The following is a 14777-nucleotide window of genomic DNA, read 5'->3' on the forward strand; positions in this document are numbered from 1 at the left end:
TTTTTCAGTAATGCCTTCAAAAGTTTTAACTTTTGAAAAACTTTGTTTAACATGTGATTTAATAATCTGGTTATCTTTACACTGTTGTGTCTGTAAATAGATGTTTTAAATATCTGGGTATATCCGGAAGCAATTTGAAAAGGCATCTGTTTTTTAAAATAGTATGTGATATTAGCACCTAAACATGCCCAGTTGAAGGTGCTATTCCATTTATGAGAAGAAACTTCATTGAGAATTCATAAAAAACGTGGGTTCAATTGTATAACTTACCTGATATACTAAGTGATGTGTCATGAATAATTTTTCTATTCACAAAATGTGATGGTACAAGTTTTAAAGAATATTTACAGAACACTTATTTTATAATCTTTTTATTCACAATATTGGTATTATGTTTTTCATGTCTGATGGATTTATAGTTTCTGAGGATTTTCATTTTATAGCATAGTGGGTAAGTACTCATGCTTTGAAATCCTGGCTGGGCCACTTCCTATCTATGTAATCTTGGGCAAGTTACTTCATCTTCCTTTTCCCATCTATAAAGTTAGGTTAAAAATAGGAGCTAACTTTTAAGAGTTGTTATGCGGACTAAGCGAGATAATGGATGGAAGGTACATGACTCAGTCTGACACATAGTAACCTTTTTTTTTTTTAAGTTAAAATATTTCTTTGGGGGAGGGGACATCACATTTCTGCTTAATGAAAAGAAATATTTTTACAATCCAGAGCTCTTTTATTTTTTAAACACCTGTTATGCCATGCATTCATAGGGAACAGGTTCTAGAAGCTCAGGCTCTGTTCCATTGGTTCTCACAGTGCACTTCTCTGGGTGGAGCCAGCTGTGCTTCCATTGAACTCAGGCTCCTTTCTCTTTGGCTTCCTTCTTTTTCTTTTCCTTTCTTTCCTTCTCAAGTTTTGGGGAGCTATCTTGGCTCCTAGAGTGCTTAATATGCTCAACACATTAATTCTCTTGGCAACAATCTTGCACTTAACTTGTTGGTTTACAACAGTGCCAACAGCCTGCTGGCTAGCACAGTAGACTCCTCTGTTTTTCCCATGTTAATGTTTGTGGGGTATTCCTTTTTGAACCAGATGCATTCCCCTGATGTCTGCATCACCCTTCTTGTAGATTCACATGTATATGGCCAAAGGAACAACTCCATATTTTCTAAAAGACCTAGAGAATATCAGGTGCCTCTCCTCTTTCCCTTTGTGTGTCATCGTTGCGGTGAATTACTGGAAGATGGTGGTTCACAGTAACTTTTTTTTTTTTTTTGAGATGGAGTCTCATCTGTTGCCAGGCTGGAGTGCAGTGGCGTAGTCTCAGCTCATCGCAACCTCTGCCTTCCGGGTTCAAGCAAGTCTCCTGCCTCAGCCTCCTGAGCACCTGGTATTACGGGCATGTGCCACCACGCCCAGCTAATTTTTGTATTTTTAGTAGAGATGGGGTTTCACCATGTTGGCCAGGATGATCTCCTGACCTCCTGATCCACCCACCTCGGCCTCCCAAAGTGCTGAGATTACAGGCGTGAGCCACTGCACCTGGCCCACAGTAACCTTTTAATTAAGACTAGCCATCATCATCATCATCCTTGTTGGTTTTGTTCAACAAGGTAGGTCTTCAGACACTTACACATTTTGATCATTAATTTTAACACTACTTTCTTAAGCTTTAAAAAATTAGCTTCTTTGGGCCATTTCTTTTTCACCTGTGAAATGGAGATATGCCTTTCTCTTTAGGGACTTACTTATCTTAAAATGAGCTGTGAGCAGTAACTGATGTTTGCAAAATTTTTTGAAGATGAACAGTATTAAATGTTACATAATCACTACTGCTTTTAATTTCCATCAAAGTATTAGGCATCATAAAAAGGTAAAGCAGCATAAATTGATTCATCTATAAATTGGCTGTAATGATTGGTTTCCTACTGCACTTGCTTTTTTTAATGGCCATTCTGTTGGATCACCTTGTGGTATTTCCTGGTCCAAATAAGTGTTTAAGGTCATGACTTAGAGAGAGATCGTCTGTGAGATCTGCAACAAATAACCACACCTTAAGAATAAATGATTTATAAATGGACGGAAATTATAATGCATCATCAAAGCCAGATATTTTTAGGTAGAGACTTGTTTGTAATTTTACTGCATGGCTCAGCTTACCAAATTTCTCAAGCATCTCAAGGAATGAAGGGAAATCTGTCAAGCTTGATCAATCAAGGCCAATTGACTGGCCTTCTTCTTCAATGTTCTTCAAAGCCATTGTAACAAAAATATTTTTAAACATTTAATATCACCTATAATTTCATCATACTTTTTAATATTTTTAAATTCACCCAACATCTACTGAGTACCTATTACCAAGTGCAAAGCCTCATCCCCGATGCTGTGGGGCCACTCTTATCCGTGTGGAGCTTACAGTCTGCTGTGAAAGGGAAGCAGGGAAAAAATTATCAGACCTTGGGCAGTGAAAAAAGTGCTATAAAGAATGTAGCTTCATAATGCTGGGAACTGTTGTGGCAGAACCATTAATTTTAACTGAAAGAATCTAAAAAGGCTTTCAAGTAAAAGTTTACATTCAAGCCAAACCTTACAGGTGGAGAATTTTGAGGCAAAGTGTTGTCTAGTAGTGCTTTAGGTCATGAAAACAATGTAAATAAAGGTAAAAAGATGTGAAAGTAGGTGGTATGTATAATGAGCGGCAAGCAGTGCCTGGTGGCTAAGAGCAAGGGACTCCTGGATTCCTGTGGGAGAGTGGAAGGTAGTAAAGACTGGAAGCAGACCATAGAGGGACTTTAAATCATATTATGGAGTTGAGCTTATTCAGTAGACAGTGGGAAGCCAGTGGACATTTTGCAGGAGAGGAGGAACTTTATCTGGTGCATGTTATGGAAGATAACTTTACTAGCAAATATTAGGGAGGTGAGAGGTCCTAGACAAGGAAACCAGTTATAATAACGAAAACTCCAAGTTACTGAGATGTCAGGGATCAATATGTGAATTATAATTATTATATTAATTAATATTATTATATATTAATATATTAAATTAAAGCTGGATGTGGTGTCTTACACCTGTAATCCCAGTGACTTGGGAGCTGAGGCAGGGGGAACATTTGAGGCCAGGAGTTTGAGACTAGCCTGGGTGATGTAGCCAGACCCTATCTCCAAAAAAATTTAAAAAATTCTCTGGGCATAGTGGCATGTGTGCCTGTAGTCCTAGTTACTTGGGAGGCTGAGGCAGGAGGCTTATTTTGAGCCCAGGAGGTCGAGGCTGCAGTGAGCTATGATCGTGCCACTGCACTCCAGCCTGGGCAGCAGAGCAACATTCTGTCCTTTAACAATTTGTTAAAAAAAATTCATTATATAAGTGCTTTCTATAATTTATTTACTTAATTTGTAGAAGTTCCCTGGAGTGTAGGTGATATATTTATTTTAGAGTCATGAAGTCCTCAAGGTCATGGAGGTCATAGGTAGTGGAGTCCAGTGGTGTGGGATTGGAAATGAGGTGATGGAAAAAAAATCTGAATGTAGAGTTGCTGCTCCTCAGAGTGACTGAATGTGGGAGGTAGGAGAGGGAGAAATTGAAGATGACTGCACTCTGGGTACCATCAGCAAGAAAGGGAGCATAGTCAGATAAGTTTGGAATTAGTAAACAAGGAATTCTGCTTTAAAAGGTTGGATTTGCGATGTTGGCAAGACAACACAGGGAGAAATGTGGAGCTGGTTATCAGGAATGTAAGTGTGGTAGTGAACATGAGGTCAAGTGTGCAGGTGTGGGCAAGGAGTAATCAGAACATCCATGTGAGGGGAAGCCATGGGACAGGGTATAGAACAAGGAGAAGCCTGAGATAGAGGGAGTGTCCATCTGGGGATGGAGAGGGTAGCTGGAGAAGGAAGAATCAGGAAGGTTGGGGGAAACTGGAATGTGGAAGAATTGTGAACGAACAGCCAGGAGTGGAGAGAGCTTCAGAAATAATAGGTGGTAAATAGGGTCATTTATTGCACACCAAGAGGGAATGAGTGGGGACAGAAAGAACTGCTATATTTAGTAAGTAGAAGTTCATGGGTAATTTTTGAAAAACATTTCAGTGGAGTGGCATGATCAGGAGTTGAATGTCAGGGGTTTATGAATGAGAGGATGGTAAAGAAATCTGATGGACTACAAGGGATCAAAGGGACTTTTTATTAGGATAAGGGGAGTCCTAAGGAATCTAAGGGTAAAGGGCAGTAGAGGGAGATTAAGAAAAAAAAGAGTGGAAGATAGTTTGTTGGCTGTAGTACCAAAGCAAAATAGAAAGATGACCAGAATACAAAGAGTCTGGCAAAGGAAAGGGTTAAGGATTTTTTTTTTTAAATGATGGAAGAGAAACAAGAAATGAAATATGGATCGATATACCATGAAAAAGTAAAACATAATGGTGAAAATTTGAGAAAATTATTTTCTGAAAGTCTATCTCTCAGGAAAGTCTTACTGGCCTTCTTCAATATGTTTTACATTCCCAAAGAGCCTTGCACTTTTCCTTCAAAACACTCATCACACTTATAATTACTTGTTCAGTACCTGGTTTCAGCACTAGATTGCCATCCACTCTTCCAAGAGGATCACCATGGCTGTCTGCTGAACCTCCAGCACATAGAAAGAACTGCATGCCTGGCTCATAGGAAATACTCAAAAGAGATTTGATGTATAAGTACTTGACAGAGTCGTAGATTCTCTCTCTCTCTCTCTCTCTCTCTCTCTCTCTCTCTCTCTCTCTCTCTCTCTCTCTCTCTCCCTCTCCCCCCTCTCGCTTTCTCTCCCCCTCCCTCCCTCCCTCTGCAGTGCGAAAAAATGCCAGAGACACAATAGATTTGACGAATACTTGCTAAGTGAATGAAATCTTCTCAGTGAAATAGGAAGTGGTCTCATCTACTGATGATAATAACTATATTTTGAGTTCTCACAGTGTGCTAGGCACTCTGTTAAGCACTTACATGCTAGATGTAACAGGTAAGCCACAGTAGTTCAGTGGTTTACATAATAAAAGTTTATTTCTTGCTCACTGACACTATGAAAGGGCTGCTCCTGATTGACAGGCAACTCCTCTTTCAGAGATGGAGACACTTTATTCCAGCTGCACCATCTCTTGCACCCTCACCTGCAAATGGGGGAAGAGGATGAGAATGAGGCACTTGGCCCCATATGGGCTAGGAAGCCACTTCCTAGGGATGGCTTTATATTATCGAAACGAGAACATGAATTGGTTGACACCTAGCCATCACTTTCACATATGAGTTACTTACTATTTATAATACCTCTAAAGGAGGTACTATTATTATACTCATTTTGCAGATAAACCTACCGAGGCTTAGACCTGTCCAAAAATAATAAGGTTCAGATTTGAGATTTAAAGTCAGGTTCGCGTCCATCTGACTCAGTAGCTTCTGTTCTTACCTGCTAGACCTTTGGTTCTCAAGTGGTGGTGATTTTGCCCCCGTGGAACATTTGGCAGTGCCTGTAGACATTTTTCAAGGTTGGGGGAGAGCTACTGACATCTATTGGGTAGAGGCCAGGGATGCTACTAAATATCCCACTATGCATAAGACATCCCTACCCCCAGCCAACCTCTACAAAAACTTATCCAGCTCAAAATGTCAATAGGGCCAAAGTTGAGAAACTCTGGACTAGACTGTACACCACCCATGATGGATGAGAGTGGAGGCAAAACATGATTGAAAAAATTAAGAACAGCTGCTGTGAGGGATGAGCTAAGTGTTACTTATGAAAAGGTATAAAGGATTGGCGAAGAGCAGAGAGGTGCTGGTGGTTGTTGAATGGGGAGGAAGGTAAGTGGTCCTATTAATTTTCGATCAGCTACTTGGCATTTCTGGGACTTGTTAGTATTTTTAAAGAAGTAAATGATTCATACTTTACAGGATGAATATATTATCCTTGAATTCATTTTATTTCTGAACTTAGGGAGACAAGAGTCGTCCTTTCATTACGTCCAGTCCTACAAATGGGGCTGAAACTGTTGCAGAAGGCTGGGTCTCTCGAAACCCTAATAGCAATTATTTTGGTGATGTACATTTTTATGACTATATCAGTGATTGCTGGAACTGGAAAGTTTTCCCAAGAGCTCGATTTGCATCTGAATATGGATATCAGTCCTGGCCATCCTTCAGTACATTAGAAAAGGTAAGTCATCTTTTGATTTTCTAATGTTTCAAAATGATACAGTGTGGGCATGTGTTTTTTCTGACCACTGGTTCAGAAAATCATTTGAAACCTACATCTTATTTAAATGAAAGTTTGAGAAGAAGATGGAGGAAAATAAATTTTTTAAACCTTTGGGGATTACTTTTCTATATTGCTTTTACTGTGTTCCTTCAGGAGCACTGAAAGCACTAAATGGGGCCCAGTGGTTGCTTAAGCCTGACTTATTATCACACATGGAAATAACTCTTACTTGCTACAATAAGTCTTACTTGTAAATCATATCCTGCAACTGTTTTACCATTTACAGATATTCAGAACTGGATATTTCACTACAGGAAGAGGGTAAATGTGATAAATAAACCTTAGTCTAATGTTATCATCTTACCTTTTCTCTCCTCTTTCTCCTCCTATTCCATTTTTCCTCCCTCAACTCCTCTTCCTCCCTTGTTTTCATGGTGTTGGTGTGTTTTATTTTCTGTATGGATTTTCACTCTCTCTGTTCCTAAAGATTCAGTTTCAGCATTGTGTGTATTCTTCTTAAAATAGCTTTATTGGGATATAATTCACTTGCCATACAATGCACCCATTTAATGTGTACAATTTAATAGTCTTCAGTATATTCACAGAGATGTGCAGCCAGCACCACAATCTAATTTTAGGACATTTTTTATCACTCAAAAGAAACCCTGAACCCATTAGCAGCCACTCCCTATTTTTCCCTATCCCTCCTCCCCAGTCTTAGACACTACCAATCTAATTTCTGTGTCTATAGTTTTCCTTACTCTTTATATTTCATATAATTGGAATAATATAATATGTAGTCTTTTGAGACTGATTCTTTGACTAGGTGTGTTTTCAGGGTTCATCCATGTTGACCATGTATTAGTATGTTCCTTTTTTTTATTGCTGAATAACATTCTGTTGCATGGATATACTATGTTTTGTTTATCTATTTATCAGTTGATGGACATTTGTGTTATTTCCTCTGTTTGGGTATTATGAATAATGCTGCTGGGAACATTTGTGTACATGTTTTGTGAATATATATTTTCAGTTCTACTGAATGTATATCTAGGAGCGGAATTGCTGGGTCATATGGTAGCTCTATCTTTAATATTCTAAGGAACTGTCAAATTGTTTTCTGTAGCGATTGCACCATTTTGCATTTCTATCAGCAAGGTATTAGGATTCCTATTTCTCCATATCCTTGCCAACACTTGCTATTTTCTTTTTTTCTTCACATTTCCCTGGGAATTTAATTTACAGGAAATTTGCATATCATTGATGACTAATCATTTTGAGCATTTTCTTCATGTGCTTCCTGGCCATTTGTATGTCTTCCTTTGAGAAATGTCTATTCAAATCCTTTAGCCATTTTTTTTTTTTAATCGAGACAGGGTCTTGCTTTGTTGCCCAGGCTGGTGTGCAGTGGAGTGGTCATGACTCACTGCAGATTTGACCTCTCAGGCTGAAGCAATCCTCCTGCCTCAGTCCCCCCAAGAAGCTGGGACTACAAGCATGTACCAACACACCAAGCTAATTTTGTAGAGATGGGGTTTCACCAAATCATCCAGGCTGGTCTGGAACTCCTGAGCTCAAGTGATTGCCTACCTTGGCCTCCCAAAGTGCTGGGCTTATAGGCGTGAGCCACTATGCACGGCCTGGTCATTTTAAAATTATTTGTCTTTATTTTATTGAGTTATGAAATTTTTAAAAATATTTTCTGGCTATAAGATTTTATCAGGTATTTGATTTGCAAATATTTTCTCCCAGTGTGTGGGTTGTCACTTTATTCACTTTCATGGTATCACTTACAGCACAAAAAATTTAAATTTTGATGACGTTTTACTTACCAATCTCTTCTTTTTGGTGTTGCATCTAAGAAATCATTGCCTCGCCCCAAATGGCAAAGGTTTATTTCTGTGTTGTCTTCTAAGAATTTTATAGTTTTAGCTCTTGCATTCAAGTCTATGGTCATTTTGAGTTATTTTTTATGTGTGGTGGGAGGTAGGAGTTCAGGTTCATTCTTTTGCATGTGGATAGCCAGTTGTTCCAATAGCATATATTGAAAACACTATTCCTTTCCCCCATTAAATTCTTTTGGCCCTGAAAATCAATTAACCGTAAAAGTTAGGGTTTATTTCTGAATTCTCAATTCTGTTCAAGTGGCATATTTCATGTCACTATGCACTGTCTTGATTGCTATAGCTTTGTAGTAAGTTTTGACATTAGGAAGTGTGAGTCCATCAATTTTGTTCTTCTTTCAATTTTTTTTTTTTTACTATCCTGGGTGCCTTGCATTTCCAAATGAGTCTTGGAATCTATTTGCTAATTTCTGCAGAAAAGTTAGCTGGGATTTTGATAGGGATTATGTTGAATCTGTTGATCAGTTTGTGAGTGTTGCCATCTAGTAATATTAAATCTTCTGACACATGAACATGGGATGTCGTCTTTAATTTCTTTCAACAATGTAGTTTTCAGTGTACCAGTCTCACAATTCTTTGGCTTACTTATTCCTAAGCGTTTTATTCTTCTTGATGCTATTGTAAATAAAATTATTTTCTTAATTTCATTTTTAGATTGTTCATTGCTAATGTATAAAAATACAAATGATTTTTGTATATTGAGCTTGAATGCTACAACGTGGACGATCTCATTTAATAGCTCTAATAATATTTTGGAGGATATTCTTTAGCATTTTCTATATATAAGATCATGTCATCTATAAATAGAGGTATTAATAATATTACTTCTTCCTTTCCAATCTGGAAGCCTTTTATTTGATTTTCTTACTTAATTTCCCTGGCTAGAACTTTTTATACAATGTAGAAAATGGGTGGGAAGACAAGATATCCTTGAGTTGTTCTTTTTCTTAGCGGGGACATTTCAGTCTTTTACCATTTAGTGTGATATTGACAATAGGTTTTTAGTAGATGTCCTTTATAAGGTCAAGGAAGTTCCCTTTTATTTCTAGTTAGCTGAGTGCTTATATCGTGAAAGAATGTTGCATTTTTTCAAGTGCTTTTCCTTCATCTATTGAAATGATTGTGTGGTTTTGCTGTCCCTGCATCAGTTGTGTAAAGTAACCACACACAAAAAAAGTCTTTTAAGACAATTTCAAATCTTTTTCAATTTCACCAACTGAACACAACTATATTTGCTTATTCACATTGAAGTTATACTGTACTTTAACTTTAATGATGTCATAACCTTAGCTCTACCCTTGGTTTTTTAAAATTTAAAAATTAACAAAAAATTGTATGTATCTATTGTGTACTACACGATGTTTTGAAACATATATACATTGTGAAATTCCATACCCCCCTTTTTAATTGTTCCCAAATTGTGGGGCTAATCTTTTGGGAATACTATTGTTTCAGAGTGAAGGAGGATGAAGTTCAGTATCCTGACGCAGGCAGGAACAAGTGTTGAGAGTGGGAAGGAAGGAATGAAGGAAGCAAGAATATTTACTGAATAATTGCTGTGTACCACGTACTCATTCTTTAATTCGACAGTAAGCTGCCCACTCCACTTTGAGACGCAGGAGGAAATCAAATTACTGTAAGAGGACGCAGATAGAACTCCTACCCTGCAGTGCTTTGATTTCCTCTTGGGCCTCAGTCAAAGGGGAGTGGGTCGATTATTGTCTAATAAAAGAATGAGTACCTGGTACACAAGCAATAATTCAGTAAATATTCTTGCTTCCTTCATTCCTTCCTTCCCACTCTCAGAAATAAGCAGCTGGGTTCAGACTTACTCTCTGTCTCCAGAGCTGATAGATTTTCTTTTCACCACACTTTAGAAAGATTAGTGTTAGAAATTGCTAAACCTTTTCCTTAAATCTGTAATAATTTCTACTGGCCTCCTTCAAATAATGGAATTATTTTTATCCCATGTTTTTGTGAAATGCCTGATGATGTTCAGAGATAATAAACACTATATTTTAAAATAGAGAAAGTTGAGGATAAGTGCTGCTCATTATGAATCGTTTGTTATCTCGATTTACTCATCTCTTTTTAAGCTACACTGCTTAGTTGGGAATTTGAATAGGTGACTGGGAAAATAAAAGAAAGCAATAGAACAACTAAATAAAACTTTGGCTCTTTTATTTAGAAGCTTTTTCATGTATTCAACAAATTGATTAAAACATATCTCTTTAATTTGGGATACATTGATTTTTCATAAAATATATTTTCAACATGTGGTTATCAATATTGCATGGTGATTAAAAGTTTGGGCTTTGGGATAAACAGAACTGGATTGAATATGACAGCTGCCACTCATTATCTGTATTATCTTGGACAGATTATGTAATCTTTCTGAATTTCAGTTTCTTCATCTGTAAATTGGGGTTAATAGTAGTAAATACCTCATGTATGTGTGTGTGTGTGCGTGTAGATATGCACATGTGTGTGTGTTCATGAGTAAAGATTACGTTAACTAATACATTGAAGCACTTAGCACTGTACCTGACACAGTGAGAGCCCATGAAATGTAAACTATTATTACCTTTAGTATAGTCCATTTTAATCATATTATTTGTATGAAAGTTTCATTTTCTTCAGATCCTTCTGGGTTTAATGAACTAGGGACTGGAGCTAGATTGCATTAGATTTGAATACTGAACAAGTTATTCAACCTTTCTGTGCCTGGTTTTCACATCTGTAAAATGGGGTGATAATTGTACCTACTCGTAGAGTTTGTTTTGTTTTTTGTTTTGAGAGAGGGTCTAGCTGTGTCACACAGGCTGGAGTGCAGTGGCGTGATCATGGCTCACTGCAGCCTCAAACTCGTGGGCTCAAGCACTCATCCCACTTTAGCCTCCCAAGTAGCTGGGACTACAGGCATGTGCCACCACACAGGGCTAATTTTTTATTTTTATTTTTGTAGAGATGGGGTCTCACTATGTTGTCCAGTCTGGTCTTGAACTCCTGGGCTCAAGCGATCCTCCCACCTTAGCCTCTCAAAGTGCTGGGATTACAGGTGTGAATCACTGCACCTGGCCGGGTTTTTATGAGTATTAAATAAGTTAATATATATTTTTTAAGTTAATATTCTTAAAGTAATTAGAACTTTGCCTGGCCCTTTCCAGTTCTTTCTAGTAATATTATTATAGCTGAAATTTGAAAGATTTTCAAACCATAGTTATAAGAAGGTAGAAAGCCTCCCATATGACTAAAGATCAGGTTTACTGATTATGGGATAGACCCAAATTATTACAAATAAGAAGGCTGCATGGCCCAAAGGTGTATTTCAGACTTTGAAAAGGAGGAAGGACATTCCTATGTGAAAGCTAAAGAAGTTGAGCTCAAAGAAGTAGAGTGGAATAGTGATTACCAGAGGGTGGGAAGGGTTGTGGGGGAGGGGCAGTAAAGGTTGGTTAATTATAGTAACTAACCTCTAAACCAACCAAATTAACCAACCAATGAAAATTATAGCTAGATGAGAAGATTAAGTTCTAGTGTTCTATAGCACTTTGGGGTAACTATAATTAATAATAATTTATTGTGTATTTTCGGATAGCTAGAAGAGAGAATTTTGAAAGTTCCCAACACAAAGAAATGATAAATGTTTGAGGTGATGAATTTACTTATTACCCTGATTTGATCCTTATACATTGTATACATGTATCAGATTATAACATGGTACCCCATAAATGTGTACACTTATTGTGTCAATTAAAAATAATAAGCATAAATAAAATAAATTAAGAGGAGGAAGCATAGGAAGAAGACTATCGATAAGGGATGTGCATCTAAAATGTGTACGAGATGATTGTAAATGTGAATCTCTCTTTTAAATACATAATAGGAGTAGTTAGCATTCTTTAATTCTGGTGGTGGCATTTTGGAAAAACATCTAGAATTAGGAAAATCTTCCAAATTTAATATGGCTAGTGTACATTTCTTACATTTGGGTATGAATCAGTTCCTGAAGAATAACCTTTTCCTTTTACGGTAATGGGCCCATGTGTTGCTTAATTACTGGGAATGAGAAGTCATACTTTATGAACAGGGATTAAACTTTTTTAATTTTCAGGTTTTTGGGTGGAGGGGCAGACTATGTTTTTTCAAAGTCTGTGTAACTTGAATTAAAACTCTGGATGTTTTCAGATGTAGCCAGCAATTGTCTTCTTTCTTAAGTACTAACAGTGCATTAAATTATAGGCCTAAAAGCCAGAATGATTGCTTTTTTTCTCTTTTATTGTAGAAGGTATACTCCAACAAATGTGAGTTTTTTTACTTTGTTTTTTAATTTGAGCTGATGATAAAAGAAAGATCCTGTATGTTAGGATAAAACGGATAAAATAAAGATCCTATAATTTGGGCCTGGCTTAAAAAATGAAAGATTGATTTTTTTAGGGGAGAGAAGTAACATTATTTGGTTTGTGTCTTCAACTATATAAAAATTAAACATATGCATCGGTTTCATTTACTAATCACTGAGAAACAAGTGAGCAGTGTAAGTGCTAAAGCATTTACTCTCATAATATTCCTATTACAGTGTAATAGGTGTTTTATTCCTATTTAAGAATTGTGACAGTTTTAACAGAGTGTCAACTGCATTCTATTATTAAGTTTTGACAAATGAATACTAGATAAAATATTTACCTAAGTAGATAAAATGATATTTTAAAATACATATAGTAAATGTTTCAAAAACCAGCAATATGTTTTGATAAAGCAAGAATCTTAAGAGAAACACCAAAATATAACTTTCTTAGTTGGAGGAAGGGAGGATATACGTACCAAACCCTAGTTTTGTGATTCTACTTTCCACAAGGCTAGTCCTTCACTGAACAACAAGTAGGATGGCAAAACATTTATGAAACTGGAGCCACAGAACAAACCTCGAGCTTTTTTAACTTTCGAGCTCTAACTTTCCAGATTTGTTAGGAACTTATAGAAGAGTAGTTTTACTGCTTTCAGATTTCTAATTCTTATTCTTTATTCGAAAGGTCTCATCTACAGAGGACTGGTCTTTCAGTAGCAAGTTTTCACTTCATCGACAACATCACGAAGGTGGTAACAAACAAATGCTTTATCAGGCTGGACTTCATTTCAAACTCCCCGAGAGCACAGATCCATTACGCACATTTAAAGATACCATCTACCTTACTCAGGTAAGTCGTTTTCATTCTAGAGTTGAACAGGTTCCTGCAATTAATGTAAGAGATTATGTAGATTTTGTAGGCCATATATGGTGAAAACTATTCAAGTTTTCATTCTACTGCTTAAGGAATTTATTTTCTTCAAAGAACATATATGATGACACATAGGACATGAAATAGTTCATTTTTGGCATTTGCCTCTTACAAAAACAGCTCACAAAATTCTGAAAGAAATTGTGTATGAAAATATTCTCTACTTCAAGATTGCTCTAAAGGTTTAGTAATTAAGGCAGTGCCATTTCCCAAGGATAAAAATAGAACAACGGAACACAATACAGTCCAGAAACAGATCCCTGTATAATATAGACACCTGATTTATGGCTGTGATGCCACCACAATTGAGTATGAAAAGAATCATTTATCAATAAACAGTGCTGTATCATGTGGATGCCTTTATGGGAAAAGAAATGAACTTGATTCCCTATACAAATTAATTTGATTGTTGGGCATAGTGGCACACACCTGTAGTCCCAACTACTTGGGAGGCTGAGGTGGGAGAATTGATTGAGCCCAGGAGTTTGAGACCAGCCTGGACAAAATATCAACAACCCCATCTCTAAAAAATAAATGAATAATAAATTTTAGAAATTTCATTTGATCAGTGACTGAAGACTCAAATGTGAAAGGTACTACAATAAAGCTTCAAGAAAACATGGAATAGCTTCATGATTTTGGGATAGGTAAGAGTTTTTACATAGAACATAGAAAGCACTAACTAGAAAAGAAAATATTGATAAATTTATACTCCATTGAAATTATGGACACCATTAAGTATAAAAAACACCATTAAGAGCGAGAAAAGGCAAGCCACAAATTGGGGACCAGTAGTTTTAATTCATATATTTGATAAAAGATTTGTATCCAGGATAAAGCAATTCTTATTGCTTTCTATAAAGCAATAAGAAAAAGCCTGACAATCTATTTAAAAATGGACAAAAGTCTTGAACAGGTACTTCACCAAAGAACATATCCAAAGGGTCAATAAATACATGAAAATGTACCCAATCTTGTTTTAAATAAAGAACATGCAAATTAAAGCCATACCAGGATACCCCTACACACCCAGCAGAATGGCTAAAATTAAAAAGATTGACAATACCAACTGCCGGTGAGGAAGAGAGACAGCTGGACATTTTAGACATTGTTAGTAGGAGTTTAAATGTGTTTAACCACTTTGGAAAATTTTATAGCAGTTTCTACCTAAGCTAAATGTTTGCTTCCTGTTTGAATCAGCATTTCTGCTCCTAGCTATGCCCCTAAGAAAAATGAGTTAATATGTCCACCAATGGATTTCTCAAATAATGTTCATTGCAGCACTATTCACAATAGCCCCAAAGTAGAAACAACCTAAATGTCCTTTAACAGGAGAATTTATAAACAAATTATAGTATATTCATACAGTGGAATA

The 14777-nt window shown here is 36.7% G+C and overlaps 1 protein-coding gene across 1 annotated transcript in view; it reads left to right on the forward strand.

Moving 5' to 3' along the window:
* LOC105486341 (mannosidase beta) overlaps nt 1-14777 on the forward strand; it is a 135490-nt gene that overhangs the window by 104677 nt on the left and 16036 nt on the right. Inside the window, exons 12-13 of the mRNA XM_011749197.2 lie at nt 5959-6177; nt 13157-13321. Coding sequence (XP_011747499.1) covers nt 5959-6177; nt 13157-13321 — 384 coding nt within the window. The remainder of the gene's footprint in view (nt 1-5958; nt 6178-13156; nt 13322-14777) is intronic.

Source organism: Macaca nemestrina, chromosome 3, assembly GCF_043159975.1.
Source record: "Macaca nemestrina isolate mMacNem1 chromosome 3, mMacNem.hap1, whole genome shotgun sequence".
Lineage (NCBI taxonomy): Eukaryota > Metazoa > Chordata > Mammalia > Primates > Cercopithecidae > Macaca > Macaca nemestrina.